Below are 15,055 nucleotides of genomic sequence, written 5' to 3'. Positions count from 1 at the left end.
GGGCACGAGCTCGCGCTTTGGAGCCTCAGTTTCCCCCCTTTGTAAGACACGTGAATTGGAGATGAGCAGGTATTTTTCTAGCGGCCGTCTAGGGCCCGGGCCAGCGGCTCCGTTTCGACCTTTAAACATGGGTCCCTCGTTGCATGGAGGAGATGCAAGCTTGGGGTTTGATGTGTGCTGCGCGTCGGTGTGCCCCTTGTCAGCTGCGAGAGCATTTCTCCCGCCTTCCACATTTATTTGGGCACACTTGGGGGCCGGGCTCTGCCATGTTATGAAGACCCAGAAGTAAATAAATAAATGATCTGCGTCTCCTCCTTGAGCCAGGTCCAGAGGAGCAGGCAAGTTTTCACTCTTAACGCTCAGCGTGGCGCTCCAGCCGGGGACTCGGGGGGCTTGGTGGAGGTGGGGGATCTTTTTAAAAAAAAAAAAATTTTTTTATTGGAGTTCAGTTGCCAACATATAGCATAACACCCAGTGCTCATCCCGCCAAGTGCTCCCCTCCAGTGCCCGTCACCCAGTCCCCCCACCCCCCACCCCCGCCCACCTCCCCTTCCACTACCCCTCCTTCATTTCCCAGAGTTAGGTGTCTCTCATGTTTTGTAAAGGGAAAGGAGAGAAAATGAGTGAAAATATCAGTGAGGGTGACAAAGCATGAGAGGTGGGGAATCTTTTTAAAAGTACATGAGAGACTTCTAACTCTGGGAAACGGGCAAGGGGTGGTGGAAAGGGAGGTGGGTGGGGGGATGGGGTGACTGGGGATGGGCACTGAGGGGGGCACTTGATGAGCACTGGGTGATATGCTATATGTTGGCAAATCGAACTCCAATAAAAAAAATACATGCAAAAAAACAAAAACAAAAACCAACAACAACAAAAAAACGGAAAACGTGCAGGTGGGCCTCCAGTGCTGGGGGTGGGTGATTCAGGCCTAAGGAGTTCTCTCTTCATATTTAGGACAAAAAGAACTTTTTCTGCAAAATCCTCCTAGCAGGAACCTTGACATTCAGGACTTTTCTTCAACTACCCACCCTCCCTTACATCTGTTGCTCCTTACACCTCCATCTGGAAATTTACATTTTTCTGTGTGTTTTGCCTCAGTGGCTCCATGCAAACTGTTGATGCCTGAACCTTTCAAAGTATGCTCTAATCAAAGTGCCCTTGGGTCTGGTGATTGTTTTAACCACTTCCTTACAGTTGTATCTTAGACTTTGAAATGGAAAAGCATTCAACTTGCCAGTTTTCCTTCTGTTTATATTCCTCATCTGTATCATCTTTCTAAATTGCTCCTTGTAATGTTTTGTTGGTGATTGCGTCTCTGATGTAATGATTTCAGTGGCTGGAAGAACTGTTTAGGACTGTTAATCCTCGTGTGCCACTGGTACTGTACGCCTACCCCTAAGTGAGCAAGCTAGATTGGAACAGAAAGAGAAGCCTGTTGCGACAGTGTAAATTGTCCTTTGTTGGTGGAGAGGCATGAGATTTCTTTCAGCAGTTTTTGGGCAAATGGACTTTGAGATGCTGTGTTCAAAGATCTGAGATCTGGAAAAAGAAAATTAAGCTGTCAGAGAAAACATGGCTTTCCAAAGCTTAATATCTAAACTGTGTTTTCCAAGAACTTTGCGCACGCGTGCGCTCTCTCTCTCTCTCTCTTTTTTTATTTTCAAGATTTTATTTATTTATTAGAGAGAGAGAGGTGGAGACACAGGCAGAGGGAAAGCAGGCTCAATGCAGGGAGCCCGATGTGGGACTCGATCCCGAGTCTGTACTTTGATCAACTGCTAATTAGTTGGTCTGATAAAAAGTTTGATACAGCCAATTGAAACAAGACACTAAAATGTTTATGGACTTCATTTAGTAAAAAAGCAGATTCTCACCTTGCCCAAATACTGGAAAATGAATGCTTTCCTTTCATTTAAGTTCCAGAGGGTAGTGAATACAGAATAATTTCCATACTTTTCTCCCAGATGATTTAAATTTCCTCAGATATGCCTGAGAATGAGGTAGGCCACTTCCCTCTTGGTACCATAGGCTGAAATACACAAATGAAGTGTTTTCCAGGATTAATATTATAACTAATAAGTACAGAATGCTTATCAGGAAATATAGGCTTCCTGATAAGGCTTTGGGAAGTCACCACCACTATTTTCCTCACTTTACAAATGAGGAAACTGAGGCACAGAGCAGTTAAATAACATGCCCGAGGTCACACGTCTTGTAGGTGAGTGAGCTGGGATTTGAATCACTGAGGCTATATGCCAGTTGCCTGACCAGGTCTATCTGGAGCATGGCTTTACTGCATTTTGCAATGATTTTAGCACTAATCTGGCGTTCGATCTTTGTTCATCCATGCATTAATTCAACACATGAGAACTGCTTGAAAGGAGAGAGTCTGTGCCATTACAGACTATGACCAGGAGTTACAGCCAGGTTAGGGATCTCACCAGGGAGGCTTCACAGAGAAGGAGGGACAAAGTGGTAATGATGTGAAGATGAAAAGAGCATTTGCAAAATGACTTATCTTGGGTTTTGTTTGTTTATAGGATCTACTTTTCGCCTGAAACCTCAGAGCAAGGTGTTCATGTTTTGTATAATGAAAACAGAGTGAGCTGTAGAAAGCAAGTAGCCAAGAAGTCAAACCTGAGAAATAGGAAAAACTGAGAGCCCGGGAAGCCACTCATCTTGTGTACCTCACAACCAGAGTATTGGTAGTCACCTTTCAGGGAGTAGAGAAGCAAGATGGTGTGCTTCCTTATCTTTCGAAATGTGAGGCTTTGAAACTCCTTGGAGACTCCTTAGTCTCTTCAACGTTTAGGTCTCTTTTTACCATAGTAAGACTGACAGTCTGCTTATTCCTTCCAGTTGATTTATAAATGTGTGAATAGTAAAGAAGGAGAGCAAGATGAGCTGGGCTTTGGAAGAATGGAAAGAGGGCCTGCCTACGAGAGCTCTTCAGAAAATTCAGGAGCTGGAAGGCCAGCTGGACAAACTGAAGAAAGAAAGGCAACAAAGGCAGTTCCAGCTGGAAACTCTGGAGGCTGCCCTGCAGAAGCAGAAACAGAAGGTATCGCTGAAACGCTGCCATTTAAAACTGTTCATTCAGTATTTGGATGAATTGATCTTGGTCTGAAATTTTGAGAAAAATGATTATGCTATCTTCAGGTGGTTATCTGCTCCTTTGCCCCTCATTTCTGCTTATCTGCTAATATTGAGGGTTGCTGAGTTCCATTTTATTTATTTATTATTTATTTATTTATTTTTATTTTTTTCCATTTTATTTTTTTATTTTTTGTTTTTAAAATTTTTAATTAATTTATTTGACAGAGAGATAGAGCCAGGGAGCAGAAGCAGGAGGAATGGCAGAGGGAGAAGGAGAAGCAGGCTTTCTGCTGAGCCCAATGTGAGACTCGATTCCAGGACCCTAGGATCATGACCTGAGCTGAAGGCAGACACTTAACTGACTGAGCCACCCAGGCGCCCCTCCTGACTTCTATTTTAATTCTGTTTGGGACCACACATTGGAAATTACTTTTATATTCTGTACCAACATGGCCAGAATTCTCTGGCTTGGAGCCAGTATTAGGGCACTTTGCAGTCCAAATGGATATTGCTCTCTGAGGGTGGGCTTTTCACCTTGGTATTCCCAGACTTCTTCTCTTCTGGGCTAGGAAATGAAAAACTAAAACAGTGCTTCTTCCTTCCTTCTGCATTAGCCAACAAGGTAGTGGTACAGTCACTGCTTTTAACATGGCTTTGCTAGTGGGAGAATTTTACAATAATTGGCTTCAACGGCCAGACTTTCTTTAAGATTTTATTTATTTGAGAGAGGAGGGAGAAAGAGCATGAGTGGGGGAGGAGCAGAGGGACAAGCAAACTCCCTGCTGAGCAGGGAGCCCAACCTGGGGCTCTGTCCTAGGACCCTGAGATCATGACCTGAGCCAAAGTCAGTTGCTTACCGACTGAGTCATCTAGGTGTCCCAGTAGTGAGACTTTAAAATGAACTGCTAAGGGAGATTGAGAGGGTTTATTTTTGACTTTGTTGTACTTGAAAGGACATTAAAGCCTCCTTTTCCAGGAAGGGTATGTATAGCCCTGACCAAAGACCATGTAATCCATGACTTCGTAGAACTTTTCTATATACCAGCTTCAGAGTGAGATCATGTAAAATTGCTGTGTGCCTGGGGGCACCTGGATGATGCAGTCGGTTAAGCATCTGACTCTTGGGTTTGGCTCAGGTTGTAACCTCGAGTTATGAGATCGAGCCCAGGTCAGGTTCCAAGCTCACCATGGAGTCCACTTGGACTTTCTCTCCCTCTCCTTCTGCCCTTCCACCCTGTGGTCCTGCTCTCTCTCTCTCTCTCTCTCTCTCAAATAAAAAAAAAAATTCTGTGTTCATGAAGCATTGACATGTGGATCACAGCAACCACATCTCAGTAATTAGTCATCAGTGTTAACACTCAGATTTACAATTTGTGGTAAATTCATGAAGTAAGAGACCTCCTTCTTTCTGCATGATCTCCATTAGGTTGAGAATGAGAAAACGGAGGGTGCAAACCTAAAAAGGGAGAACCAAAGCTTGATGGAAATATGTGAGAATCTGGAGAAGACCAAGCAGAAAATGTCCCATGAACTTCAAGTCAAGGAGTCACAGGTGAATTTCCAAGAAGGGCAACTGAACTCCAGCAAAAAACAAATAGAAAAACTGGAACAGGAACTGAAAAGGTAATTTTTTTTTTGAATGGTATTTCTATGAATGTCCTTTATATGTGTGCATTGGATGCTTTTGTCTTTTCCTTTAATGATGTTATTAAACGTTGCAGTCATTTTCCCAGTGAAATAGACAGTGACTTGAGGAAAATTAATTCTTCTGTGCTTCAGTCTTATCATTGCATGGCTCAGTACTTCGTCAGTTCATTAAATGGCTTACTCACTTATTAATTCATTCAAGATGTATTCATTAAGCTGCTTCATGGGGCAGATGTTGTATTTGTTACTGGATGATGTAATGGTAAATAATACCAAATCTCTCAACAGTGGTTACTAGAAGATGGAGGGGAGCTGAGCATGGCTAATACTGATGACTTAGGTTTCCTTCCATTGGAAGAGAACTAGGGAATTTCAAAAGTACCTAGGAGCACTGAGGGCCCAGTTGAGGTTGGAGACCAGGAATTTATAATTTATACTGGGACCCATCTACAGAGTTGTATGCCTTTTTTTTTTTTTTTTCCCCCTCCCATTTTTCCTTTTTAGCATCTGGAATATAAATGGTGAGCATGTGAACAGGAGGATTGACTAGGGTTGTTTTTGTCCAGGGTAATGGGATGGAAGACGGTGGAATAATTGAGGATGCTGGGGAAAGGGTGGTTAAAACTGTGTGCTGTGGAGTCTAAGCTGGAGAAGGAAGGAAGCATATTTAAGAAGAGGTTCCTATGAGATCCACATCTTTAGCATTACATAACCAATTTGCCAGTTTAAGCAATAAAAAACAGTGTTTATGACTTCTTTTCCATTAAAAAAAATCCCCAAACAACTTGAGACATTAGTCAAAATAAATCTAGTGGGAGCAAAATTGCTAGCTTATAGATGGTATCTTCTTGTTCTAATAGTGGAGTTTGGTCAAAATAATGAGGAGTAAATACAGGCGGAAAGCAAAGTGGACTATAGCAGATTGCCCATGTGGATTCTACTAATCTATACCCAGAAATTAAAAAAAAAATTTTTTTGAAATAACTTTAGATTAACAGAGAGAGTTGTTAACATTTTATATAACGAAAGTGCAATGACCAAACCAGAAATAAACACTGACTCAATACTATGAACTAAACTATGGACCTTATTAGAATTTCACCAGTTTTTCTGGTCATGTGCTTTCTCCATTCCAGGATCTGATCCAGGATTCCACAGTACATTTGGTTATTTTCTTAGTCTCTTTCTAAGCTGTGACAGTTTCTTGTTTCTTGTGTCCTTGAAATTGTTGAAGAGTACTAGTCACTCTTGTGTAGAATAGTCCTCAATTTCAGTTCGTCTGCTGTTTTTTTTTGTTTTTTTTTTTAATGATTAGATCAGGGTTTTTCAAAGTGGCACAGTTCACATTTTAGACTAGATGGTTGTTTGTTGTAGAAGGCCGTCCTGTCGTTGTAGGATACTTACCCAACATTTCTGGCCTCTACCCCACTACATGCCAGTGGCAACTACCCCAGTTGCAAGTTTTGATAATCAAAAATGTCTCTAGGCATTGCCAAATGTTTTTTGGGAGTGTAGAATCATCGTGGATTGAGAACCACTGAGACAGATTGAGGTTATAAATTTTGGGTGAGAATACACAGTAGTAGTGCTGTGCCTTTCTCAGTGTCTCCTATCAGAGGGTACATGACCTAATATGACTTTTACCTTGATGGCCTGGTTAAGGTGTTGTCTGGGTTTCTCCATTGTGAAGTTACTATTTTTCCCTTTGTAATTAATAAGTATCTTGAAACCAAGAAATTTTTTTTCTTAACATAACTCTAGTCATCTTTTTTTTTTTTTTTAAATTTTTATTTATTTATGATAGTCACACAGAGAGAGAGAGGCAGAGACACAGGCAGAGGGAGAAGCAGGCTCCATGCACCGGGAGCCCGACGTGGGATTCGATCCCGGGTCTCTAGGATCACGCCCTGGGCCAAAGGCAGGCGCTAAACCGCTGCACCACTCAGGTTTCCCTCTTTTTTTTTTTTTTTTTAAGATTTTATTTATTCATGAGAGACAGAGAAAGAGAGGCAGAGACACACACAGGCAGAGGGCGAAGCAGGCTCCCTTCAGGGAGCCGGGTGTGGGACTCTATCCTGGAACCCCAGGATCACACCCTGAGCCAAAGGCAGATGCTCAACCTCTGAGCCACGCAGGCGTCCCTAGCTCCAATAATCTTAATTCTACCTATCAAACATATTTTTCAAAGTTAAGACATTTTAAAAGTACTCTTATCTTCCTGTGAAGATAATTTAGGTACACATAAAACTTTTCCTAATTTTGTTTCCTATCCATGGGGGAAGGTGGCTATCTATAAGTTGCATGTTAGAATGAAAAATAACTTCTATCTCATCGAGTCTTTTTTTGTTGTCTTGTTTATTTTATGCCATATTAGACTCCATGAGAACAGGGACCTTGTCTGTCTTATTGGTATACCCGTGCAACTGCCAGTTGTAGGCCTTCGCATATTTGTCGAATGAATAAATGAAAGATAGGCAGTTTTTGGAAAACAGAAGCTAGGGAAGTGGAAACTTACTTTCAGAATGCCAGAATAGTTTTCTTTGAAAGCACATTTTGGCTGCTGGTTATAGAAATACTGGTATTGTTTTTATTTTTAAAGATGTTATTTATTTATTTGAGACAGAGAGAGAGAGGGCACAAGTTGAGGGAAAGGCAAAAGGGGAGGGAGAAAGAAAGAATCCCAAGCCGACTCCCTACTGAGTATGGAGTCCCGTGCAAGCATGGGTCCCGTGACTCTGGGGTCATGACCTGAGCGGAAACCAAGACTCAGTTACTTAACCGGCTGAGCCATGTAGGCACCCCAGAGATACTGGTTTTAATAATTTAAACAAATGTTTTTTTATTTTATTTTATTTATTTATGATAGTCACACACAGAGAGAGAGAGAGAGAGAGAGGCAGAGACACAGGCAGAGGGAGAAGCAGGCTCCACGCAGGGAGCCCGACGTGGGACTCAATCCCGGGTCTCCAGGATTGCGCCCTGGGCCAAAGGCAGGCGCCAAACCGCTGCACCAACCAGGGATCCCTGTTTGTATTTTTAACATTTTAGGCAAACATACTTTTGTATACATATCTGTATTTTATTGCAAAGTGACATTTGGTAGCAACATTTGCAGATATAAAGTGCTGAGTTGTGTGTGATACCTAGCAACTTGGAAAGTGTTAGCATCATTATTATTGGTTGTTATAGTTGAGATTAGGATAGTACACTTAGTTTAAAAGTATTCTTATTACCTATGATGTAGATATAGATATTTATAAATGGTATAAACCTCAGACTGTAAAAACTATTAAGAGTACAGTTTTCTAGAACATAAAAACTATAAACTACAGAAACTATTGAGTATATTCAAATTCACACCAGTAACCTTCAAGTACAGGGCAGAAACTTATCTTCTCCATCAGTGGGCTCTGATTAGGTTTCTGGAAGGTCTTCAACAAATTAGGTTGAACTATTTGAAATGGTCAAAAACGGTTGAGTATTGACAATCTCAGAGTTAAACCTAGTAGAGAACAGCTTAAATTAGTGTTTTTTTGGTGGCACTGTGTTTTTCTTCATAGGAAATAGGAGAAGTAAAGATTTATAGAAAAAATAGGGTATAGTTTAAAACGAATAAACTTTTTTCTAATGAAAGAATAGGCAGAGGGGGATGACATGTGGATTTGAGAGGCAAAAGAAACACTGATTTTATAAGGTTCTTTAAAATTCATCTCTAGAGTCACCAAACTTACTACACCTTTGCTAGACTGTAGACCTGACCTATTCATCATGGTAGCTACTGGCTACATATGCCTATTAATTGCTTGAAATGTGGCTATTACAAATTGAAATGTGCTGTAAGTATGCAATGCATACCAAATTCTGAAGGTTCTATACAAAAAAATGTAACTATTTCAATAATTTTAGTATTGACTATAAGTTGAAATGATAGTATTTTGAAAATATCGAGTTAAAAAATACTAAGATTAAATTCAGTTGTTTCTTGTTACTTTTTACATATTAGTAGAACCTTCCTATTGTACAGTACTGTTACCTACCATAAAATTGAATGTGATGTTTTGATTTGCAGAGCACAGTTCTTTTCAGCCCAAACATTGCTTTTTTCCTTCCCAGATTGAATTTGGATCTGAGTGGAGCTAGGGCACTGGGACACTTTCTTCACTATTTTTTTTTTTTAAGATTTTATTTATTTATTCATGAGACACACACACACACACACACACACACACACACACACACACAGAGAGAGAGAGAGAGAGGCAGAGACACAGGCAGAGGGAGAAGCAGGCTGCTCCATGCAGGGAGCCTGATGTGGGATTCGATCCCGGGACTCCAGGATCATGCCCTGGGCTGAAGGTGGCACTAAACCGCTGAGCCACCCGGGCTGCCCTTGTTTTGTTTTTAAATTAAACATTTTATTGATGAGAGAGTGAGTGAGAGAGGAAGAGAGCATAAGCTGGGGGGGCTGCAGAGGGAGAGGGAAGGAGCAGGCTCCCTGCTGAGTAGGGAACCCCTTCCCCCCTCGCCAGTGTGGGACCTGATCCCTGGACTCTGAGATCATGACCTGAGCCGAAGGCAGAGGCTTAACCAACTGAGCTACCCAGGCGTCGTCTTTACTCGTTTTGAGCAACACGTCCATGAGAAAGAGACTGCTGCCCATTATTAGCTGTTTGTAGATGTTCGTTTCATTTCTTGTGTTGAGCTAAAATCAGAGACATTGTAGACTTGTGAGAATTGAGTCCTCTTAACTTAGGTAGTTTGAGTCTGAAAGCTTTTCTGTATACATGTATGGGAATATTCTGTACATATATACAGTATATAGCTTACTTTTCCCATCCCATTGGGACTGTTGCCAGCCCTGTCTTCTCTACATGCACTATGTTAACTTGATGTTTGTGTCTGTGTTTTTAAATGTCAAAATGCGTGACAGGCCTATGTTTTTGTAATTATTTAATATCACAAGTGATACTCAGTTTTGTGATTTGAGCCCATGCTTCAGGGACACCAGTTTCTAGGTTTCTTTCTTTCCTTTTTTTTTTTTTTTTAAGATTTTGTTTATTTATCCGAGAGAGAGAGAGAGAGGCAGAGACACAGGCAGAGGGAGAAGCAGGCTCCATGCAGGGAGCCCGATGTGGGACTCGATCCCGGGTCTCTAGGATCAGGCCCTGGGCTGAAGGCGGCACTAAACCGCTGAGCCACCCGGGCTGCCCAGTTTCTATGTTTCTGAAGTTCTGGGGGTTTTGTTTATTTGTTTGTTTTAAATATTCCTGTCTTTAAATATTCTCTTTAAATATTCCCTTTGGCTTAGAGTATACAATTTGCTCAGAATAAATCCCCAGCCTCTCAACTCTACTACAGTGTGGTCATTTCAGATCTTCACTGTAACCTTTATAACATTGTAATTATTGGTTTATATTTCTGTTTCTCTAACCAGAGTGAGTTCCTTTGAAGGGGGGGGAACTGAGTTTAGGTCTGTCACATAAGTGAATTCTTATTAAAATCTGTTGGATGGATGAAATGATAAGAATTCTTAGAGGGTGGGGTTTTTGTCAGTTTATTACCCTTAGGGAACATGTGATGCTGGCGTTCTGTAGCGTTTGCTCTGATTTGGTGTCCTCTTGGGTCCTTTTTCTAACAGGTGTAAATCTGAACTTGAAAGAAGCCAACAAACCGCACAGGCTGCAGATGTCTCTCTGCATTCATGTACGACACCACAAAAAATTTTTGCAACTCCACTAACACCAAGTCAATATTATAGTGGTAAGGATTTTTTTCCTTCATAGCTCTTTTACTGGGATTTTAATGTGGCCAAAGAAATCAATTAATTCATCTTTGAATTTAACTTTTAACTTGGGCATTAAAAAAGGAACCCTTTTAATTTGGGCATTAAATGGGCTCCATATCCATTTGTGTATCTGTTAAGCTACCAGGTTAATTAAGCCTTTAAACTTTTCATTTTATCCTGTAGTGTATTTTAAAAATAATTCTGGTTTGGAATATCCAAACCCAGCATCTGTTTACGTAGGGTACCACGATATTCGTTCCTAGATTATTGTAATGATTGTTGATCTGTGAACTCCTTTATGAGATCAGTGACCAAAGTAAAACTGTATATCATTATCTTTGTTTAGGTTCCAAGTATGAAGATTTAAAAGAAAAATATAATAAAGAAGTTGAAGAACGAAAAAGATTAGAGGCAGAGGTTAAAGCTTTGCAGGCTACTACAGTAAGTTAATTGTGGGCCTAATGATAGAGCATGCAGTTGAAGTCCCTCGGTATTAGGAGTACAAGGTTGGAGAAGAAATCTGGTTCATGGAGAGCTTGACACATTTTTCTTACATTGAGAATAGAAAGTTCCTGGCCGATTACGTTAGTTATAATTACTTTTTTGGTTTTATTTTAATCAATCAATTAATTAATTATTTTTAAATATTTTATTTATTTATTCATGAGAGACACAGAGAGAGAGAGGCAGAGACACAGGCAGAGTGAGAAGCAGGCTCCATGCAGGGAGCCTGATGTGGGAATTGATCCTGAGACTCCAGAATCAGGCCCTAGGCCGAAGGCAGGCACTCAACTGCTGAGCCACCCAGGGATCCCACTTTTTTGGTTTTAAAAACAAGTTGGGGGGATCCCTGGGTGGCACAGTGGTTTAGCACCTGCCTTTGGCCCAGGGCGCAATCCTGGAGACCCGGGATCGAATCCCACGTCGGGCTCCCGGTGCATGGAGCCTGCTTCTCCCTCTGCCTGTGTCTCTGCCTCTCTCTCTCTCTCCGTGTGTGTGACTATCATGAATAAATAAATAAAATCTTTTTTTTTTTTTAATAAATAAAATCTTTAAAAAAAACAAACAAGTTGGAGTAAAAAAAATAGTGTGGGGAGATCAGTTTATCCCTAGATACTAGATGTTCATCAAATTCTACAGAAGCTGTAGCCATATAATTATTTACCCATTGAGATCTAATGGTAAGGAAAGGGTAGGACCAGGGCCATTGCAGACACTCACTGGCTGGCTTTAGGCCATCGATTGCTTCCCATTCAATCCTTATGGGATGTGCTGATTGCTGCCAGGTACATGGGGTTTGAGGGTCATTATTTATATGAAATGCTTATATTTTTTATTTAAAAATTTTTTTAAATTTATTTATTCATGAGAGAGAGGGAGAGGGGCACATAGGCAGAGGGAGAAGCAAGCCTCATACAGGGAGCCTGATGTGGGACTCGATCCTGGGACTCGAGGATCACATCCTGAGCCGAAGGCAGGCGCTTAACTGCTGAGCCATCCAGGTGTCCCTGAAATGCTTATTTAGAGGAGAATGCAATCAAGATAATCTCCTCATTTATGTTAAATAAGTTGCTGGATAGGGTTTTAAACTCCATTTTGGTGTGGGTAAATGAGAGATCTGGGCGAAGATGTTTGTTTAATACCAACAAAAGAAACAAAATGCGGGTTTCAGAAAAACCCCTGCTTTTAGTTTAGGGACTGACCCTAAATATATGTGATATCTATAGAATTTCCCTTTGCCATTTCTGTTTGTGTGATGTTATTTGCTAGAAAAAAAAAAAAAGGAACAGAAAAGAAAGAAAGAAAAAGAAGAAAAAGAAACAAAGAATTCCCAGTTTTGCACTTAATGTATTTCTGATAACCATAAGAACTGGGTGAGATGGGACAATTCAGCAAACAGTTTAAGGCTGGATATAGAAGTAGATACTTTAAATACTGAGCATCACCAAAAAAATAAATAAATAAAAAAAATAAATACTGAGCATCACAAAGTACTTGTTACAGCTTTAACACTTGAAATTATTTGCATGCTTTAACCCTTGTTTGGAGGTCCCCAGGATTCTGATACGTAGCACAGGTATCGCTTCTCATGGTGCATAAAAATTAAACAGTTGTTCTCTGATTTGTCTTAGAAATATCATGTGCTTTGTGATCCAGTTCAGTCATTGGTGCCCATTGGTGCTTTTTTTTTTTTTTTAGGATTTTATTTATTTATTCATGAGAGGCACAGAAGGCAGAGACATAGGCAGAGGGAGAAGCAGGCTCCTTGCAGAGAGGCCTATGTGGGACTCGATCCTGGAACTCCAGGATCACACCCTGAGCTGAAGGCAGATGCTCAACCACTGAGCCACCCAGGCATCCCACCATTGGTGCTCTTGACATTGATTCCTAGAGGTTTTTTTTGTTTTTTGTTTTTTGTTTTTTTCTGGAGGAGTTTGAATCTCTATGAACATGAATCCTTTGGCAAGAAGAGCTTTTGCTATAAAAAATTCAATGCAGTATCTATAGCCATGTCTTGATATTTGCCAGAATGGAGGTAGAGAGAAGAACAAAAGAGAAGCCTGGGTGGCTCAGTTAAGTGCCTTTCTTCGGCTGAGGTCTTGATCCTAGGGTCCTGGGATTGAGTCCTGTGTCAGGCTCCCTGCTCAGCAAGAGGTTCTGAGTTTCTCCCTCTTCCTCTGCCCCCACCCCCCATCCTCCCACTCATACTCTCTCTCAAATAAATAAATAAAATCTTAAAAAAAAAAAAGAGAAAGAGAAGAACAAAAGAAAGAGATAAAGGGGATTTATTTGATGAGCCCTGAGAAATATATAGAATTGTTGAATCATTGTACACCTAAAACTAATATGATACTGTATGTTAACTATACTTGAATTAAAAAAAAAAAAGAATTCAAGGCAGTAGCAAATCCACAACTGTGTATTATATAACATAAAACACCTTATATGACATCTTTTGGGAGTGGTATGGTGGAAAGTGAGATTCTTGAAAGAGTTCTTTAGGTTAATATTTAGTTTTGATTCTCTATGTGCAAAGTTATGAGGGGAGGCCACCAAGGACAGGCAAAGGAAAACCAAATTTCAGAATTCAAAATGGTGGTGAATACTCACTTATATTTAATGGAGTATATGAGGGCTGCAGAATAAATATAAAAACTGAACCCATGTTAATAGATGGGACTCAGATGGTATTGGCTTAACCCTTCAATGCTAAAGTCTAACCATTAGAATGTTCTCGCCCTGGATATTGGGAGCTAATGGTTCCCTTAACTTGAACATTCATTCTTGGCACACAGCAGAAGTGTTAACTTCTTGGCATTATGTCTTTATGTTCTGTCTGAAAATAAATAGCCTTGAATATTGAGATGTGTAACGTGTTCTAAAGAGTTTCTATCTTTACAGAAAGTGAGTCAGGCTATTCCCCAAAGCACAATGAATCACCGGGACATTGCACGGCATCAGGCCTCTTCATCTGTGTTCTCATGGCAACAAGAAAAGACCCCAAGTCGGCTTTCATCGAGTGCACTAAAAACTCCCATGAGAAGAGATTTGTCTGCAGCTCACTTATCTGGGGAACAAGAGGTGACTCCAAGTAGATCAACTTTGCAAACAGGGAAAAGAGATGCTAATGGCAGTTTCTGTGATAATTCGAACAATTCTCATCTTTTGGACCAATTAAAAGCCCAGAATCAAGGTAACTTTTTGAGCTAAATTGAATTGAAATTAAATTTTTCCTGAAGTAATTTCAGAGGTAATCCTAGATGTTTTTAGCCCTATGAGATCCTCGTGTATTTTGTTAGACACATTAGAGGTCAACATCTCAATCTGGTGATAGGAAATAGTGTTTGGGGAGAGAAACGGTTTTGGGATGTACTTTTTTTTTTTTTTTTTTGTACTAAAAAGCTGGTGCCCTAAAGCCTTCAAAAGTAGGATGAGTGGCTTTCTCTTTCTAGAAGTAGGGAGTACAGGTCAGTTATAGTTGGCACTCCTTATACTTTTCCCCTGGCTAATATTGTGGCCCATGGAATAAACCTGTGGTCTGTACATCTTTGGCCAGGGGTGTGGCATGTGCCTACAGAGCATCTTTGCTCTGTACTGCCAGGTTGTCCATATGGGAACAAACCTGTAACCTTGGCCGGGGTACCACACTGCAGCTGACAGCCAAGGGGACCAGGTGGTGTTTTGGAATCTACTCTGCAGACTATGATAATTTCCAGTGGTATGATATATTGAAAATCACCATCAATGTTCACTGGTGAGAATTGTCACACTGCCAATGCCATTGGAACCACTGTTGTGTGTATGTAGGAAAAAAAATTAAAAATTATTGTTAATTTTGGCAGTATAGGAGGTTCACACTGTCTTGATCTTTCCTGGAGGTAAAGCTACCAGAGGATATGGGAGGGTGAATTTTGTACTGCTTTGAGCTCATTTGTATTGATATGGGCACAGAACAAATATTAGTTTGCCAGTGTATCAAACCAAGTGGTAATTTTAACGTAGGGTATCATATGGGATGCGCTTTTT

General features: G+C 40.6%; 1 protein-coding gene across 3 annotated transcripts in view; it reads left to right on the top strand.

Moving 5' to 3' along the window:
- The window catches only part of CENPF (centromere protein F), a 63,637-nt gene that overhangs the window by 365 nt on the left and 48,217 nt on the right, over positions 1–15,055 (top strand). For all 3 annotated transcript variants that reach the window (XM_072831069.1, XM_072831068.1, XM_072831067.1), the window contains exons 2-6: positions 2,860–3,061; positions 4,523–4,719; positions 10,382–10,503; positions 10,875–10,969; positions 13,931–14,222. In XM_072831069.1, coding sequence (XP_072687170.1) covers positions 2,900–3,061; positions 4,523–4,719; positions 10,382–10,503; positions 10,875–10,969; positions 13,931–14,222 — 868 coding nt within the window. In that variant the 5' untranslated portion in view covers positions 2,860–2,899. The remainder of the gene's footprint in view (positions 1–2,859; positions 3,062–4,522; positions 4,720–10,381; positions 10,504–10,874; positions 10,970–13,930; positions 14,223–15,055) is intronic.

The sequence above is a fragment of the Canis lupus genome, chromosome 6, assembly GCF_048164855.1.
Source record: "Canis lupus baileyi chromosome 6, mCanLup2.hap1, whole genome shotgun sequence".
Classification (NCBI taxonomy): Eukaryota; Metazoa; Chordata; class Mammalia; order Carnivora; family Canidae; genus Canis; species Canis lupus.
The sequence above is the reverse complement of the archived record's forward strand: the minus strand, read 5'-3'. Positions and strand labels throughout refer to the sequence as shown.